Source organism: Canis lupus, chromosome 10 (assembly GCF_048164855.1).
Source record: "Canis lupus baileyi chromosome 10, mCanLup2.hap1, whole genome shotgun sequence".
Classification (NCBI taxonomy): Eukaryota; Metazoa; Chordata; class Mammalia; order Carnivora; family Canidae; genus Canis; species Canis lupus.
Window position 1 is genome coordinate 28042650 of NC_132847.1, and position 14043 is coordinate 28056692.

Genomic DNA, 14043 nt, shown 5'->3' on the forward strand with positions numbered 1-14043 from the left:
CACAAAGGAGCACAAATATTGATGAATAGAATGTTTCCCTCCCTAAAATTTGGAAACATATTCCTGAAATTTGATTCTTTACTTTTGGGAAATGTGAGCTTAGTTTTTTGATAAATGGGGAGCATTTTCTAGAAAAGCCATTCCTGTTGAATCTTAGTTTTTCATGGCTGTAGTACACTTGGAACATGCCTCAAAGCTGGATAAAATGAAATAATTCTATTTTAAACTAATTGTTCACATTTATAACATTTCTAGAAAAGTAGTTTAGAAGCGTGGATATTTTATCATAGAGTTTTACAAAAGCAGTTTTAATGATACAATATATATAATCCAGTTTGGTCCACAGCAGAGATTAGTATGTCTAGCTGATCTCAAGGTCAGTTATTCTTAATCTTTATTAACTCTGTCTTTTCCCTGTCAGGTCTTTTAGTATGTTAATCAAGTTACCCAGTTTTTCCAAGAATGTGCATGGCGTATTTGAGGGCAGGATCAAGCTACAAGGATTCAGAGAAATGTTTTAAATTAAATCATTGTGACTAGTGAATGGTCAAGTGTTTCTACAGTCTGTGATACTGCATATAGATTAACTTCCTAGAGTTTGAATGGTTCAAATGAAAATATTTTAGCTTTATTTTTGTTAATTCTACTAATTTACTTTGCTACAGGAGTGGAGTCAACATATCAATGGAGCAAGTCACAGTCGTCGATGCCAGCTTCTTCTTGAAATGTAGGAGTTTGAAATACCTTTAAAGCATCTGTAACGTGAATCAGAAACAGCCATTGATTGGTTTTGGGGAGTTCATCATTTACTTGTAATATCCACATTGTTATCACTGCATATAGTTAATAGTGACCGGGCATTACCAGTTACAAACAAATGTTTAGATGGAAACTGATTTCAGAATATTAGGTATTCAGTGGTAGTGCTATTTTGTTGTTTAATATTATTTGTAGGGCAAACAAACATTGGCTCTTTTTCTGTAAATTGCGAGAATACTTAAAAATGGCTTTTGATATGTACAGTAGATTCAAGCGTTTTCAATAACAGTAATGCTCTAAAAATATAGAAGATAGAGAAAAGGGAAAAAGTCATTAGAAATTACAAGTTGTCAAACAAAATCCATCAAGATGTATTTTTTGTTTTTGAGACACCTGTGGTTCTGATTTAGCTGCTGGAATAGAATTCCTAAGGAATTTCCCTGCCTAAACACACATACCCATTGTTCACTGGAGTGGCAGTTTTCACATATACCTAGCTCTCTTGGGGCTTTCTTTTCTTGTGTCACAATTCAACTCTGTTTTTGGTATTGGTATTTAATATTGTAGAAGGAAAATCTGTGGTTGGTCCTTATTTCCCTATATACCCGCATTTCCAATTCCCCATGCAGTACCTTTTCCTTCTTATGACTTAACAAGTAAATTTAAAAATTAAACTTCAATATATATTACCTACATTTTCAGTACAGAACAAGTTTATCTTGTTCATTTGGATTAATTTAAACTTCTGGAGGGTTTTTTTGGAAGTCTATGTTTTAAACTGTAATATTTCTAACACTTAAATTCTCTTATAACTTTACTAATAAACTCTGTTTTAAAGGCCAAACAAGGCTATTTTGTGAAAAGGACAGTTTTATTTTAAAGTTAATTTTCTGGTCTCTTTAAAGCTACCCAGAATGGAATCCTGACAATGATACAGGACATACAATGTAAGTTAAAATTTTTAAGCTCTTGTTTATAAAGGAGATCATTGTAAGGAATTCAGGTTAAACTTTCAAAATTTATAAACAAATTTTTGAGTATATTGAATATGAGGGTTTGGTTTAAGTCAGTGTGGGTAAAAAAAAATCTTTAGAATTCTGATTGTAGTAATTTTTATTTTATTGCTGTTATAGCTTTTCTGTAGTTAACTTGATGCAAATACCTGCCAAGATTGGAATTATAATCATTAAAGGGGTGTTTTAACAATAGATCTTAATTATTTCTGATGGATCTCTTTGTCATTCATTATATTTTATGTCTCATGTTACTAGGGGTGATCCATTCATGTTGCAGCAGTCTACAAACCCAGCACCAGGAATTCTGGGACCTCCACCTCCCTCATTTCATCTTGGGGGACCAGCAGTTGGACCAAGAGGAAATCTGGGTGATTATGAAACTTGTTAACTTTCCCTAAGTGCTTTTACCATAAAAATTAAATACGGTGATTAGAAGTAAAAAGTAAAATATGAGCTTGTCGAAAAATTACTCAAAAATAGCATCATATGAAAAGACCTGGTTCTTAAAATACTAATGGTAACCTCTAATTTGTGTTTCAAAGATGTCCTGTTTTTTGAGGCACCCTGGGTGGCTCACTGGTTAAGGATCTTGACTCTTGATCTCAGCTCAGGTCTTTATCTCCGGGTCATGAGTTCCAACCCTGCATTGGACTCCACGCTGCATGTGGAGCCTACTTTAAAAGAAAAAAAAAAAAAACACAAAATAAGGAATGCTTGGGTGGCTGGAGTAGGTTAAGCATCCCAACTCTTGCTTTCTGCTCATTTCATGAGCCTCAAAGTCATGAGATAGAGCCCCTTGTAAGGCTCTGCACTCAGCAGAGAGTCTGCTGCTCTCTCACCCCCCCCCCACCCCAACCCTGGTCTTATGCTCGATCTCTCTCTAAAATCTTAAGGGGAGAAAAAAGAAGGAAGATATCCCATTTTTCACTTAAAACTGTTACAAGAAGTATAAGACTGAAAAAATAATTTTTTCTCATAAAGGTGCTGGAAATGGGAACCTGCAAGGACCAAGACACATGCAAAAAGGCAGAGTGGTCAGTAATACAGCTCTTTCTTTTACTTGTTGTTTTGGGAAATGTGATTTAATTTCAAAATCCCTATAAATTGAATTTGCATTGTAGTTCTTTACGATAGGAAGACTGCTATTATTTTTTAAAAATCAGGCTTTTACATGACTTTAATAATAGTTGTAAGTTTAACTTTCATATACCCAGAGTATAGCGATATTACCTTGAGTGTAACAAATTTTGCTATGTGCATAGTATTCCATTTAAAAATAACTGCAGAGGCTTTCTGAACCCCAGTGCATCTTATTTCCTATGTAGTCTTAAAATTCTCTAGAATATTAAGAGTTGTTTTAAATACTTAATCTGTTAGCATTAAACTTTGAAAATTCTAATATATAACTTGTTTCATCCTGATTCTAAAGAGACCTCTTGACTTGATTTTTTTCTTAATGGATAGGAAACAAGCCGAGTTGTTCACATCATGGATTTTCAGCGAGGGAAAAACTTGAGATATCAACTATTACAGCTGGTGGAACCATTTGGAGTCATTTCAAATCATCTGATTCTAAACAAAATTAATGAGGTATGAATAGAAATACCTGTAGTATTTATTCATTACTAATATATTTCCTAAGGAATTATATGATTTTATATTAGAAGAAGAACTCAGTGTAATATTAAGTCATTAACATGGAATGTAATAGAGAAAAAAAAATCATCGAATTACAGTCGATAATGTTAATTTCTAGGGAACACCTGGGGTGGCTCAGCAGTTGAGCACCTGCCTTTGGCTCAGGTCATGATCCCATGTCCAGGATTGAGTCCCACACTGGGCTCCCTGCAAGGAGCCTGCTTCTCCCTCTGCCTGTGTCTCTGTGCCCACCGCTGCCCCCCCCGCCCCTCCCCGCCACCCCACTCCAGTGGTGTCTCATGAATAAATAAGTAATCTTTTAAAAATTATGTTAATTTCTAGGCCTAATGGATTATTTAGTAAATCTATTAATTGTTCTCCCCCTTTTTTTTTTTTAAAGATTTATTTATTTATTTATGATAGAGAGTGAGAGAGAGAGAGAGAGTGTGTCACAGGCAGAGGGATAAGCAGGCTCCATTCTGGGAGCCCGATGTGGGACTCGATACCAGGACTCCAGGATCGCGCCCTGGGCCAAAGGCAGGCGCCAAACCACTGAGCCACCCAGGGATCCCCTATTAATTGTTATCCTTAAGCAGTAAAATTGTCACTGATTACTATAACGACTATAAAAGGATGATGATTCTTTGGGAAGCCATTCCAAACTTTTACCAAAATGGATGCCAAATTATTATTTCAAAAAGTAGATATAATAAATGACAATTGAGTAGCATGAAGGTAGTAAAATCTGAAATGACCTTTAATAAAATAAATTAGCTGGCTCAGCAGTTGAGCGCTGCCTTCGGCCCAGGGCGGGATCCTAGAGTCCCACATCAGGCACCCTGCATGGAGCCTACTTCTCCCTCTGCCTGTTTCTCTGCGTCTCTCTCTCTCTCCCTCCCTCCCTCCCTCCCTCTCTCCCTCTCTCTCTCTCATGAATAAATAAAATATTTTTTAAAAATAGCATTGTTGGGCAGCCCTGGTGGCGCAGCGGTTTAGCGCCGCCTGCAGCCCAGGGCTTGATCCTGGAGACCCTGGATCGAGTCCCATGTCAGGCTCTCTGTATGATGCCTGCTTCTCCCTCTGCCTGTGTCTCTGCCTCTCTCTCTCTGTCTCTGTGAATAAATAAATAAAATCTTTAGGAAAAAAAAAATAAAAATAGCATTGTTCTGCTTTTAGACTCTTAAAAATTATTAATATTTATACATTTGTATATCATATTAATGATTAAATATGTCTAGAAAGACTTGGGCCTGTTTTTTTGTTTTGTTTTGTTTTGTTTTGGAAATAATTTTGTCCAATTTTAGGCGTTTATTGAAATGGCAACTACAGAGGATGCTCAAGCTGCAGTGGATTATTATACAACCACACCAGCATTAGTATTTGGCAAGCCAGTGAGAGTTCATTTATCCCAGAAGTATAAAAGAATAAAGGTAATTACAGTTTTCTCCAGATTTGTACCACTTTCGCTACTTTAAGTTGTTGCTAATAACTAGAACTACTTAAATTTTTACAACTAATTATAGCATACCTACCACCATTTGATTTAATTTTTTGTTTGTTTGCTTGTTTGTTTTTTAGAAACCTGAAGGGAAGCCAGACCAGAAGTTTGATCAAAAGCAAGAGCTTGGACGTGTGATACATCTTAGCAATTTACCTCATTCTGGCTATTCTGATAGTGCAGTTCTCAAGCTTGCTGAGCCTTATGGAAAAATTAAAAATTATATACTGATGAGGATGAAAAGTCAGGTAATACCACATACAGAAGTCTTTAAGGAAGATCATAAGGGAAGAGAGGGAAAAATCAGAGAGGGAGACAAACCATGAAACAGTTAACTACAGGAAACAAACTGAGTGTTGCTGGAGGGGAGATGATTGGAGGAATGGAGTACCTGGGTGATGGGCATTTAGGAGGGCATGTGATGTAATTAGCACTGGTTGTTGTATGGAACTAATGAATCCCTGAATTCTGCCTCTGAAACTAATAATATACTATATGTTAATTTAAATAAAATATCTTAAATTTTTAAGGTTATTAGAGGGCTTTAAGGTTTTTTTGTATCTTCATTTTTAATAAAGAAAGAGAATAATTAAATTTACCTTCTCCTAAACTTTCTTTACCAAACTGCTAAATGGTCATTTAAAAAAAAAAATACAGTAGATTCTCAGTGTGTAAAACACTGAAAAACTGTAAAGTGGACAGTAAAGATGGTAACACTATTTGTTTCCAAGGTTTGCATCCAAAAAAATCTTTTCTGTGTGTATGTAGGTATATTGTTTTTTTCTTGGCTCAAGTGATATTATACTGTTGCTTTCTACTTTATATGTGATTCCATTGAGTAGACTGACTAATTTCCTGAATGGATGGATATTTTAGAGTTTTTTGGACTGTACCTTTGGTGCTATGGACTTGGCAGCTTGTAAATGTTTATATATTTGTATCATAATTGAAGGATAGAATTTCAGAATTGGAATGTTGTATTCTGATACTTTCTTTACTTTGATATTGCCAAATTGGTCTGCAAAAAATACCAGTTTATAATCACACCAGCATTATCCAAGAGTGCTTTGCTAACACTGGGTATTTTAGCCTTTACAAGTTTAAGTGAATTGAATGGGTTGGATTACGTCATTCACTTGTGGTTTTCGTCTTAAAATTTCAGAGTAAAGAGCATCTTTATTTCGTTGTCGTTAATGCTTTTGTAACGCCATTCTGAGTTTGTATCTTTCTAGGCTTTTTAAGCTAATTTCTTTCTTGCCGTATTTTGAGTAATACCTTCTAAGCTGATTGCTTTAATTATTGTGTGTGTGTGTGTGTGTGTGTGTGTGTGTGTGTGTGTGTGTGTGTTTTAGGCCTCCATATAGATGTTTTAATGTTTGTTGCTACTTTGTGTAAATCTCTAATAAAATATTTTTTGTAATTGGGTGACTTTTAACTTTTAGGGATCTCTGTGTTAAAGACTAAATTTTCGTAACAGACTGGAAAAAATAATAAGCACCAGAGTTATATGCAGGTCTTTGAAAACTAATGTCCCTGTTTCTTTTTCTTTTTAAGGCCTTTATTGAGATGGAGACCAGAGAGGATGCAATGGCAATGGTCGACCACTGTTTGAAAAAGGCCCTTTGGTTTCAGGGGAGATGTGTGAAAGTTGACTTGTCTGAAAAATATAAAAAGTTGGTACTGAGGGTATGTAGTAGTGGATTTATCATCCTTATAAAGCTTATTTCACATATTTCAAGCCACCACATTTTTATAAACATTTCTATTTGCTAAGAATATAGGATTTGGTTATTTAAAGATAGCAACCTTTTTTCCCCCGGTATTCTTCAGTACAAGTTTTTGGCTTGTTTGTTAATGGTGTTACATAAAAAAAACTCCTACTTTTATCTATCTTATTTAAGATTTTATTTGAACAGAGTTCTACCAAAATGTTTATTACCCATTGCTCTACTGCTCTGTTGAAATGTTGATCATAATGAACTGCTTACTGTGGGCAGCTTACATTCTTAGGTATGGTTAATGGGATTGAATAAGCTTAGTTGATGATATAAAGGATGTTCCTCAACCATTTGTTAATTGGATAATTATATAACCTGCACATGAACATACTCTAATGCATTTATTTAACTGATACAAAATTTTGTCTTTTAGATTCCCAACAGAGGCATTGACTTACTGAAAAAAGATAAATCTCGGTAATTTCATTTTGTGTGTGTGTATACACTGGTATATTTCAACTTCTGTTTTCCAACTCAGGAGAATTAATTGAGGGGATATCCTTTTGATTCTAGGAAGAGATCTTATTCTCCAGATGGCAAAGAATCTCCAAGCGATAAGAAATCCAAGATTGATGGTTCCCAGAAGACTGAAAGTACAACTGAAGGTAAAGAACAAGAAGAGAAGTCAGGTGAAGATGGTGAAAAAGATGCAAAGGATGACCAAGCTGAGCAAGAACCTAATATGCTGCTTGAATCTGAAGATGAGCTACTCGTAGATGAAGAAGAAGCAGCAGCACTGCTAGAAAGTGGCAGTTCAGTGGGAGATGAGACAGATCTTGCTAATTTAGGTGACGTGGCTTCTGAGGGGAAAAAGGAACCTTCAGACAAAGCTGTCAAAAAAGATGGAAATGCCAGTGCTTCGGCAGCTGCAAAGAAAAAGCTAAAAAAGGTAAAGGAAGATTGTATATGGACCTGTTTTGATAGAGAACTAGGTTAGATAAATATTTCATATTATTTATACTGGCAGAGTCAGATTAGAGAATTACTCATTTATATTAGAAAAAATCAGTTATGAACCATAATATTTAAAAGTAAACTCTGCAATAGATAGATTAAATGAGACTTTTTATAATAGTTGTTAAAAAGTGCCAACTTCACAGAAGGAAATTTTTAGTAAGGAAGGAGGAAGACTTACATCTATATATATTTGGGTATTGTAGTGGTAGCATGTAAGGACTAGTAGGCGGCCTTGTAGTCCAGCTTGTTTTTTAAAAGATAGGATATGGGACTCTTGGGTGGTTCAGTGGTGAGCATCTGCCTTTGGCTCAGGGCGCCATCCCAGAGGCCGGGATGGAGTCCCCCAGCAGGCTCCTTGCAGGGAGCCTGCTTCTCCTTCTGCCTGTCTCTGCCTTTCTCTGTGTGTCTCTCATGAATAAAATAATAAATAAAATCTTAAAAAAAATTAAAAGGATAGGAGTTTATAATTGATCCAAGATACTTAAAACATTTTACCACTCATTTAAAAATTATTAAACTTGGGATCCCTGGGTGGTGCAGCGGTTTGGCGCCTGCCTTTGGCCCAGGGCGCAATCCTGGAGACCTGGGATCGAATCCCACGTCGGGCTCCCGGTGCATGGAGCCTGCTTCTCCCTCTGCCTATGTCTCTGCCTCTCTCTCTCTCTCTCTCTCTATCATAAATTAATTAATTAATTAATTTAAAAAATTATTAAACTTGGGGCACTTGACTGGCTCAGTCAGTGGAGCATGCAACTCTGAATCTTGGGGTTGTGGGTCCGAGCCCCAGGTTGGGTGTAGAGATTACTTAAAAATAAATAAATAAAAATTGTTAAACTTGAAGAATTTTCCTATTTGAGAAACATAAGCTTGATCAGATAATTTAGTAGCTTTTAAGACATTTTTCTTCGAACAGTTGTCACAGATAAGCATATAAGGTGAATACAAATATAAAAATACATAGAGCATAAAGAATAGTAAAACAAAACAGCATGGTGTGCTGATTATCTACATTAAGGATTAGAGCACTAAAATGCCCTTTGAAGCCCCTATGTTAAATGGGTCTCATACAGTGAGATCCATTGGTTCCTTATAAGCAATGTTCAGCTATTGGAAGACTAATTTTTACCTCCAGATTTTGATGGCTTGGTCACATAACTTAGCCTAAAGTTATTTTTTGGCTGAAGTGAATGATTGTTGTGTAATACACTTGCATCCTTAAGAGCAGATACTTATTACATGCTATAAATTTTTCTAAGCTTTATTTATGCCAATGAACTTAATCCTCCTGGTAACAGTAAGCACTAGCTACCTTTGTTAACCCAATTTTATAAATGATAAAATTCAGGCATAGAGAAGTTCCGTAAATTGTCCTTGGTCATATTGCTTGTAAGTGGCAGAGTCAAAATTTAAACATAGGCAGTCATGCTCCCCAGAGCTTGATTTTTTTCCCCCCTTTTTAAACCACTATTCTATTTTATTCTGATTGTTCTCTAAATAACAATTATATTATAAGATACTATCTTCCAAAGAATACCATGGAACTATTTTTTATCAAATCACATCTTGGATATAGTCCCCTGCAGCATAATAGTTTTAAGAAGTGTAGACTATAATGTCCTCTCCGATTTATTTTCTGCTCTTCATGTTGAGGCAAGCCTTTAATTATTTAGTTTTAAAACCAACAAATTTGTTATAACAAATCCGTGATTTTGGGGGAGAAAGGAAAAAGTCAGCATTTTGAGAGAATGAATAAAGACAAAGACGCTATCCCTTTCCCTTCAAGTAAAACAAATGGAAGGGATGCTGCAGGATAATTGTTGCAGAGTAAATTTGTCTTTCTTAACAGCGTCGTTTCCCAGGGAGTATGGAAGGTTTTGTCACTCTAGATGAGGTTGGTGATGAGGAAGATTCGGAACTTCAGAAACTTCGTAAATCGGGCATGGCATTTAAATCTGGTGACAAAAATGATGATGGTTTGGTTGAAATTAAGGTGGACAAGATCGAGGAACTTGATCAAGAAAACGAAGCAGCGTTGGAAAATGGAATTAAAAATGAGGAAAATACAGAACCAGGCGCTGAATCTGCTGAGAATGCTGATGATCCCAGCAAAGATCCAAGTGAAAATGCAGATGGCCAAAGTGATGAAAACAAGGAGGACTATACAATTCCAGATGAGTATAGAATCGGACCATATCAGCCCAATGTTCCTGTTGGTGAGATTTAAGGCTTTCTTCTTCCCCTCTCACCCTTCCCAAGTTATTAGTAAATAAGATTTTTAAATTGGTCTTAAGTAAACTCTGATACCATTTAAAATTTACTTCTCTGCAGAATAATTTGTAAATTTTAATTAATATATTCTTTATTTTCCAGTTAACCAACTCTCATTTTGTATTCTCTTTTGTTATCATTTCACAACATGTTCTTTCCCCGTGTAATTCCCCATGTAAAGGTTTCTGAGTATTTCGTATTGCTTTTTATCTTTTATATTACTGTCTTTTCAAGAATACAAGTTAGGTATGGGACCTTAAACATCAGTTAAGTAAAATTAACTAATGATGTAATGGTTTTTGTTTTGTTTTAACTTAGGCTATATTGGACTTCTCACAAATATTCTCTCATTCAAATAATATTGATGGAAAAAAAGATTTGGGAACACTAATGAAAAATTTCGATTTACTAAATTTGTAAGAATGTATGTTTGTGTTCTAGGTATAGACTATGTGATACCTAAAACAGGGTTTTACTGTAAGCTGTGTTCACTCTTTTATACAAATGAAGAAGTTGCAAAGAATACTCATTGCAGCAGCCTTCCTCATTATCAGAAATTAAAGGTAAGGCTGAATATACAAGAGGAGAATTTTTTTATGAAAAGAAGTCATGTAAATGTATGTAAAGAAAAGTGTGTATGGTGCCTTCTGTAGACCCATTGCAATGCCTTCTGGAGGTGACACTTTTATTTCTTTGTTGATGGGCCTTAAGCAGTTTAATGCATTTCTAGAAACATCTATTGAGCCTTTTTTTATAGTACATTCTTTTTTTTTTATAGTACATTCTAATTAAAAATTGAATGATATTCTAGCCATGTTATAAATTCTGATATAATCAGAGTTATCTCAGTATTTTCAAGTGAATGTTTGACTGTAATTTCTCTAATTTGGAAGAATCTGGAGTGGAATCAATAAAAAGCTGTTTCAATTTTATGAGGTGGCATGTCCCTTCATACTTACTGATTTTTACAGTTGACATTAAATTATTTATTAATAATGCTATTCTGTGACTTTTATGATGAGATATAAGGATAAATGAATAATAAAATGTAATGAAGCATAACACATTTCTATTTGGATCTTTTGAAATTTGGCATTTGACTTCTTGAAAGAGGAAGTGTTAAAACAGATAATGGGGAAAAACATGAAAGGAGTTAACTCATTAATTACAAAAAAACTGTTTTTTTTACACTGCTTTATTATAGTAGAGAGCTACTAAAGTATTCCGTCATCAAACGTGTTCTGTATGTTGATGTAGATGGATGAAGATAACCATAAATTTGGTGGGGGCGGGGGGCGGGGAATGATAGCCTTTAATTTAGGAAATCATGCCAGTCCTTGGCTGTTTCACTAATTTGAAATGTAAGTGTTCTTTGCTACCTAGATGTGTCTTAACATTTAGCATATGAATAAAGAATGGTGGCTTCATTCCATTAGTAGTAGAAATTATGTATTACATAGAAGAGTATTCAAGTACAAAAATTGTATTGGTGTTTGATATTTTATAGATGATATGCTTTCTAATATTTTCTAGATATTCTGATTTTCATTTGTTCTATTGGAGTGACTATTATTTCTATTTTAAGGAAACTTTGTCAACTTCATTAAAATTTATTATGCAGCATAGTATTTTGCTAATGCTAAATGAGTTGATAACTTCTTGAGTGTTTTTTTTTCGTTGAGGATATTATAATGGCTTTTAACCCTCTCATCAATTGGGAGTAACTATAGACTTGAGAAATTCTACCCAGAATTAAAGAAATTGAGTGATTTAGATTTTGGGGGGAAGAACATTACTTATTAATGTCTTAATATGTCCAAGAACTCTAGAAATTACAGGTGCAGTACAGGGGTCACTGCTTTTGTAAATGAGGGTTTTTTTGGAACATAGCCACAGTCATTCATTTAATTATTATTTATGGCTGATTTTATTCCCACAACAGCAGAATTGAGTAGTTGAACCAAAGAACAGCCCACAGACATATTTACTGCCTTTCTAAGAAAATGTTTCCCCACTTTAATGAAGGCTCACTAGTTGAATAAAACCATGTTATTTTAACTACTGTGTTCTTGGAGCAGTGTCAGTTCATCTATGCGAGTGTGGTCTTTGTTTTCTTATCTCTGCAAGTTAACGTTAATTGTAAACTGAAATAATCTTTACATTTTACTATTTTTTTCACATGTCCTACTGTGGTATACTCTGATCTAGTTTAGTATTGTACACTGACTTAACAAGAATAACTGAATCTTTAAAATAGTAATAATGTTATGTTAAATTATGCTCAAATTCATAAATCTGGATAGAATATTTTGGAAGTTATCCATTTAGGTTTTCTTAGGTGACTTAATCACTCTTAATTACTTTTTCTTTTCAGAAATTTCTGAATAAATTGGCAGAAGAACGCAGGCAGAAGAAGGAAGCTTAAGATGTGCAAGAAGCTTAACGATTTCAAAGAAAATAATGGTTCTTTGTTTTTAATGTTAACCTTTTTTAAATACAATACTGATAGTTAGAAGAAAACTATTGTACTCTTTTGTTTTAGTGGAAAAATAATAGATGTCTGTTCATGTGTTAAGTGTTATAGCAAAAATACATATACGGTTAAGTTAATGAAGAATTTTGTTTTATCAGAATGGTAACAGACCGAAGTACTTTGTAGAGACTGACTCGTAAGCTACTTAAAGACAACTTGCACCAAGAAAAAAGATGTAGAATCATTCAGAGAAATGAAATTTAGTTCCAAGCTTCAAAGAAATGTCAAAACTTTTGATTCCATTCAATAAAGAACAAAACCAATTGTATTTTTATTACTTTCATCTGAAACATTCCACATTTTAATCTGAGCCTTGCAGACTTTTCATTTGGAGTTTGAAGCTTTTTTGGTTGCTTTTTATTTGGAGATCTTCACTAATATGAGATTGGCAATTAAAAAGCAGGTGCAGTTTTCTTTTAATGTCATGCTGTTGTTTAGGTAATAAGAAATACTAAGTAATTGGCTTTAGATTTTTGTAATTTTTTCCCATAAGTTCCTGCTAGATTTCGTATTCTAGTAGTCAATGTATTTTCAGTGAAATGTAAAAATATTCCCGTTCTCTTTGAGCAGTATTAATTTCTTGAGATCTTATTGCTTGTCACTTGAATCCTGTAGCTGTCATACATCTGGTATAAGCAACATTTGATTTTTGAAGTGTGTAGACCATCTCTTCATATTTCAAGATGTAATTTTACATTTCTGCATTTTAAAAACAGTTTGGCCATAATCTAGACGCACGCTTCTAATTCATATACCTGCACATGTGACCTTTGTGAACAGAAATTTGCATGTATAATCTGTGTTTACTTGTAACTTTCTGGTAATATACTGCTTATATCTGTGGATTCAAGTTTCTGAAGTGAATACCAATAAAAAAAAAAAAACCTAGGCCATGTTCATTGGTTATACATGTTTGGAATGTTAACCAATATTTTTGTCAGTTGTGGTTTTTATTCACTGTTACACTTTTTTGCATGCTTTAACAAATTATTACATTTTTAATCTAGAGTGTTCTAAAGACTGCTACTAAAGATCTGAGTTTTAAAGTTTTTGGTGCTGGTGGATTTCTTGTTCCTGTTACATAAAAATGAGGCTATTCATTATCTTTAAAAACCTCTGGAGGTTAAAATACTGAGGGTGAAGAAATGGCAAAAGCTCATGTTTAGACCTAAGTATCAAAGTTGGAATTAACATGGAATATCAAGAATTCGTTCTACCAGCTTTTCAAAATCTTTTGGGGTTCTTGCTGTGTAAGGGATTTACCTATTGTCAAAAAGCAAATTCTTAATTTAAAAAATACAAGAACTTATTAGGAATTCTCTTTGAGACTAGGTTTTAATGTATTTAAAGGACATATCAAGATTTCATGATGTATCTCTGAAAGGCAGTTAAAGTTTTTTTAATGTGACATGCACAAAAAATCCTTGCCAGTTTATTTCTGCAGTTTAATTTTGGCCTTTACTAATTACCAACACTTCTGTTTAATTGTAACCGTTAACTAACAGCAAGCAAAACAAAGCATTATGTGTGTTTCGGAATCCCTACTTGTTTCCTGTCAGTGATAGCCTTTTTTTTTCATAGGTCCTACTTTGTTGG

General features: G+C 34.3%; 1 protein-coding gene across 24 annotated transcripts in view; it reads left to right on the top strand.

The window, feature by feature from the left end:
- MATR3 (matrin 3) overlaps positions 1 to 13376 on the top strand; it is a 53622-nt gene extending 40246 nt beyond the window's left edge. For 14 of the 24 annotated variants that reach the window (XM_072841245.1, XM_072841232.1, XM_072841246.1 and 11 more), the window contains 13 exons: positions 666 to 727; positions 1665 to 1706; positions 2031 to 2143; positions 2757 to 2809; positions 3240 to 3365; positions 4718 to 4843; positions 4992 to 5159; positions 6466 to 6597; positions 7063 to 7106; positions 7203 to 7578; positions 9493 to 9859; positions 10356 to 10477; positions 12289 to 13376. In XM_072841245.1, the coding sequence (XP_072697346.1) occupies positions 666 to 727; positions 1665 to 1706; positions 2031 to 2143; positions 2757 to 2809; positions 3240 to 3365; positions 4718 to 4843; positions 4992 to 5159; positions 6466 to 6597; positions 7063 to 7106; positions 7203 to 7578; positions 9493 to 9859; positions 10356 to 10477; positions 12289 to 12339 (1782 nt within the window). In that variant the 3' untranslated portion in view covers positions 12340 to 13376. The remainder of the gene's footprint in view (positions 1 to 665; positions 728 to 1664; positions 1707 to 2030; positions 2144 to 2756; positions 2810 to 3239; positions 3366 to 4717; positions 4844 to 4991; positions 5160 to 6465; positions 6598 to 7062; positions 7107 to 7202; positions 7579 to 9492; positions 9860 to 10355; positions 10478 to 12288) is intronic. The other 10 variants (XM_072841253.1, XM_072841240.1, XM_072841254.1 and 7 more) reach the window with 3 other exon arrangements.
- Positions 13377 to 14043: the final 667 nt, after the last annotated feature.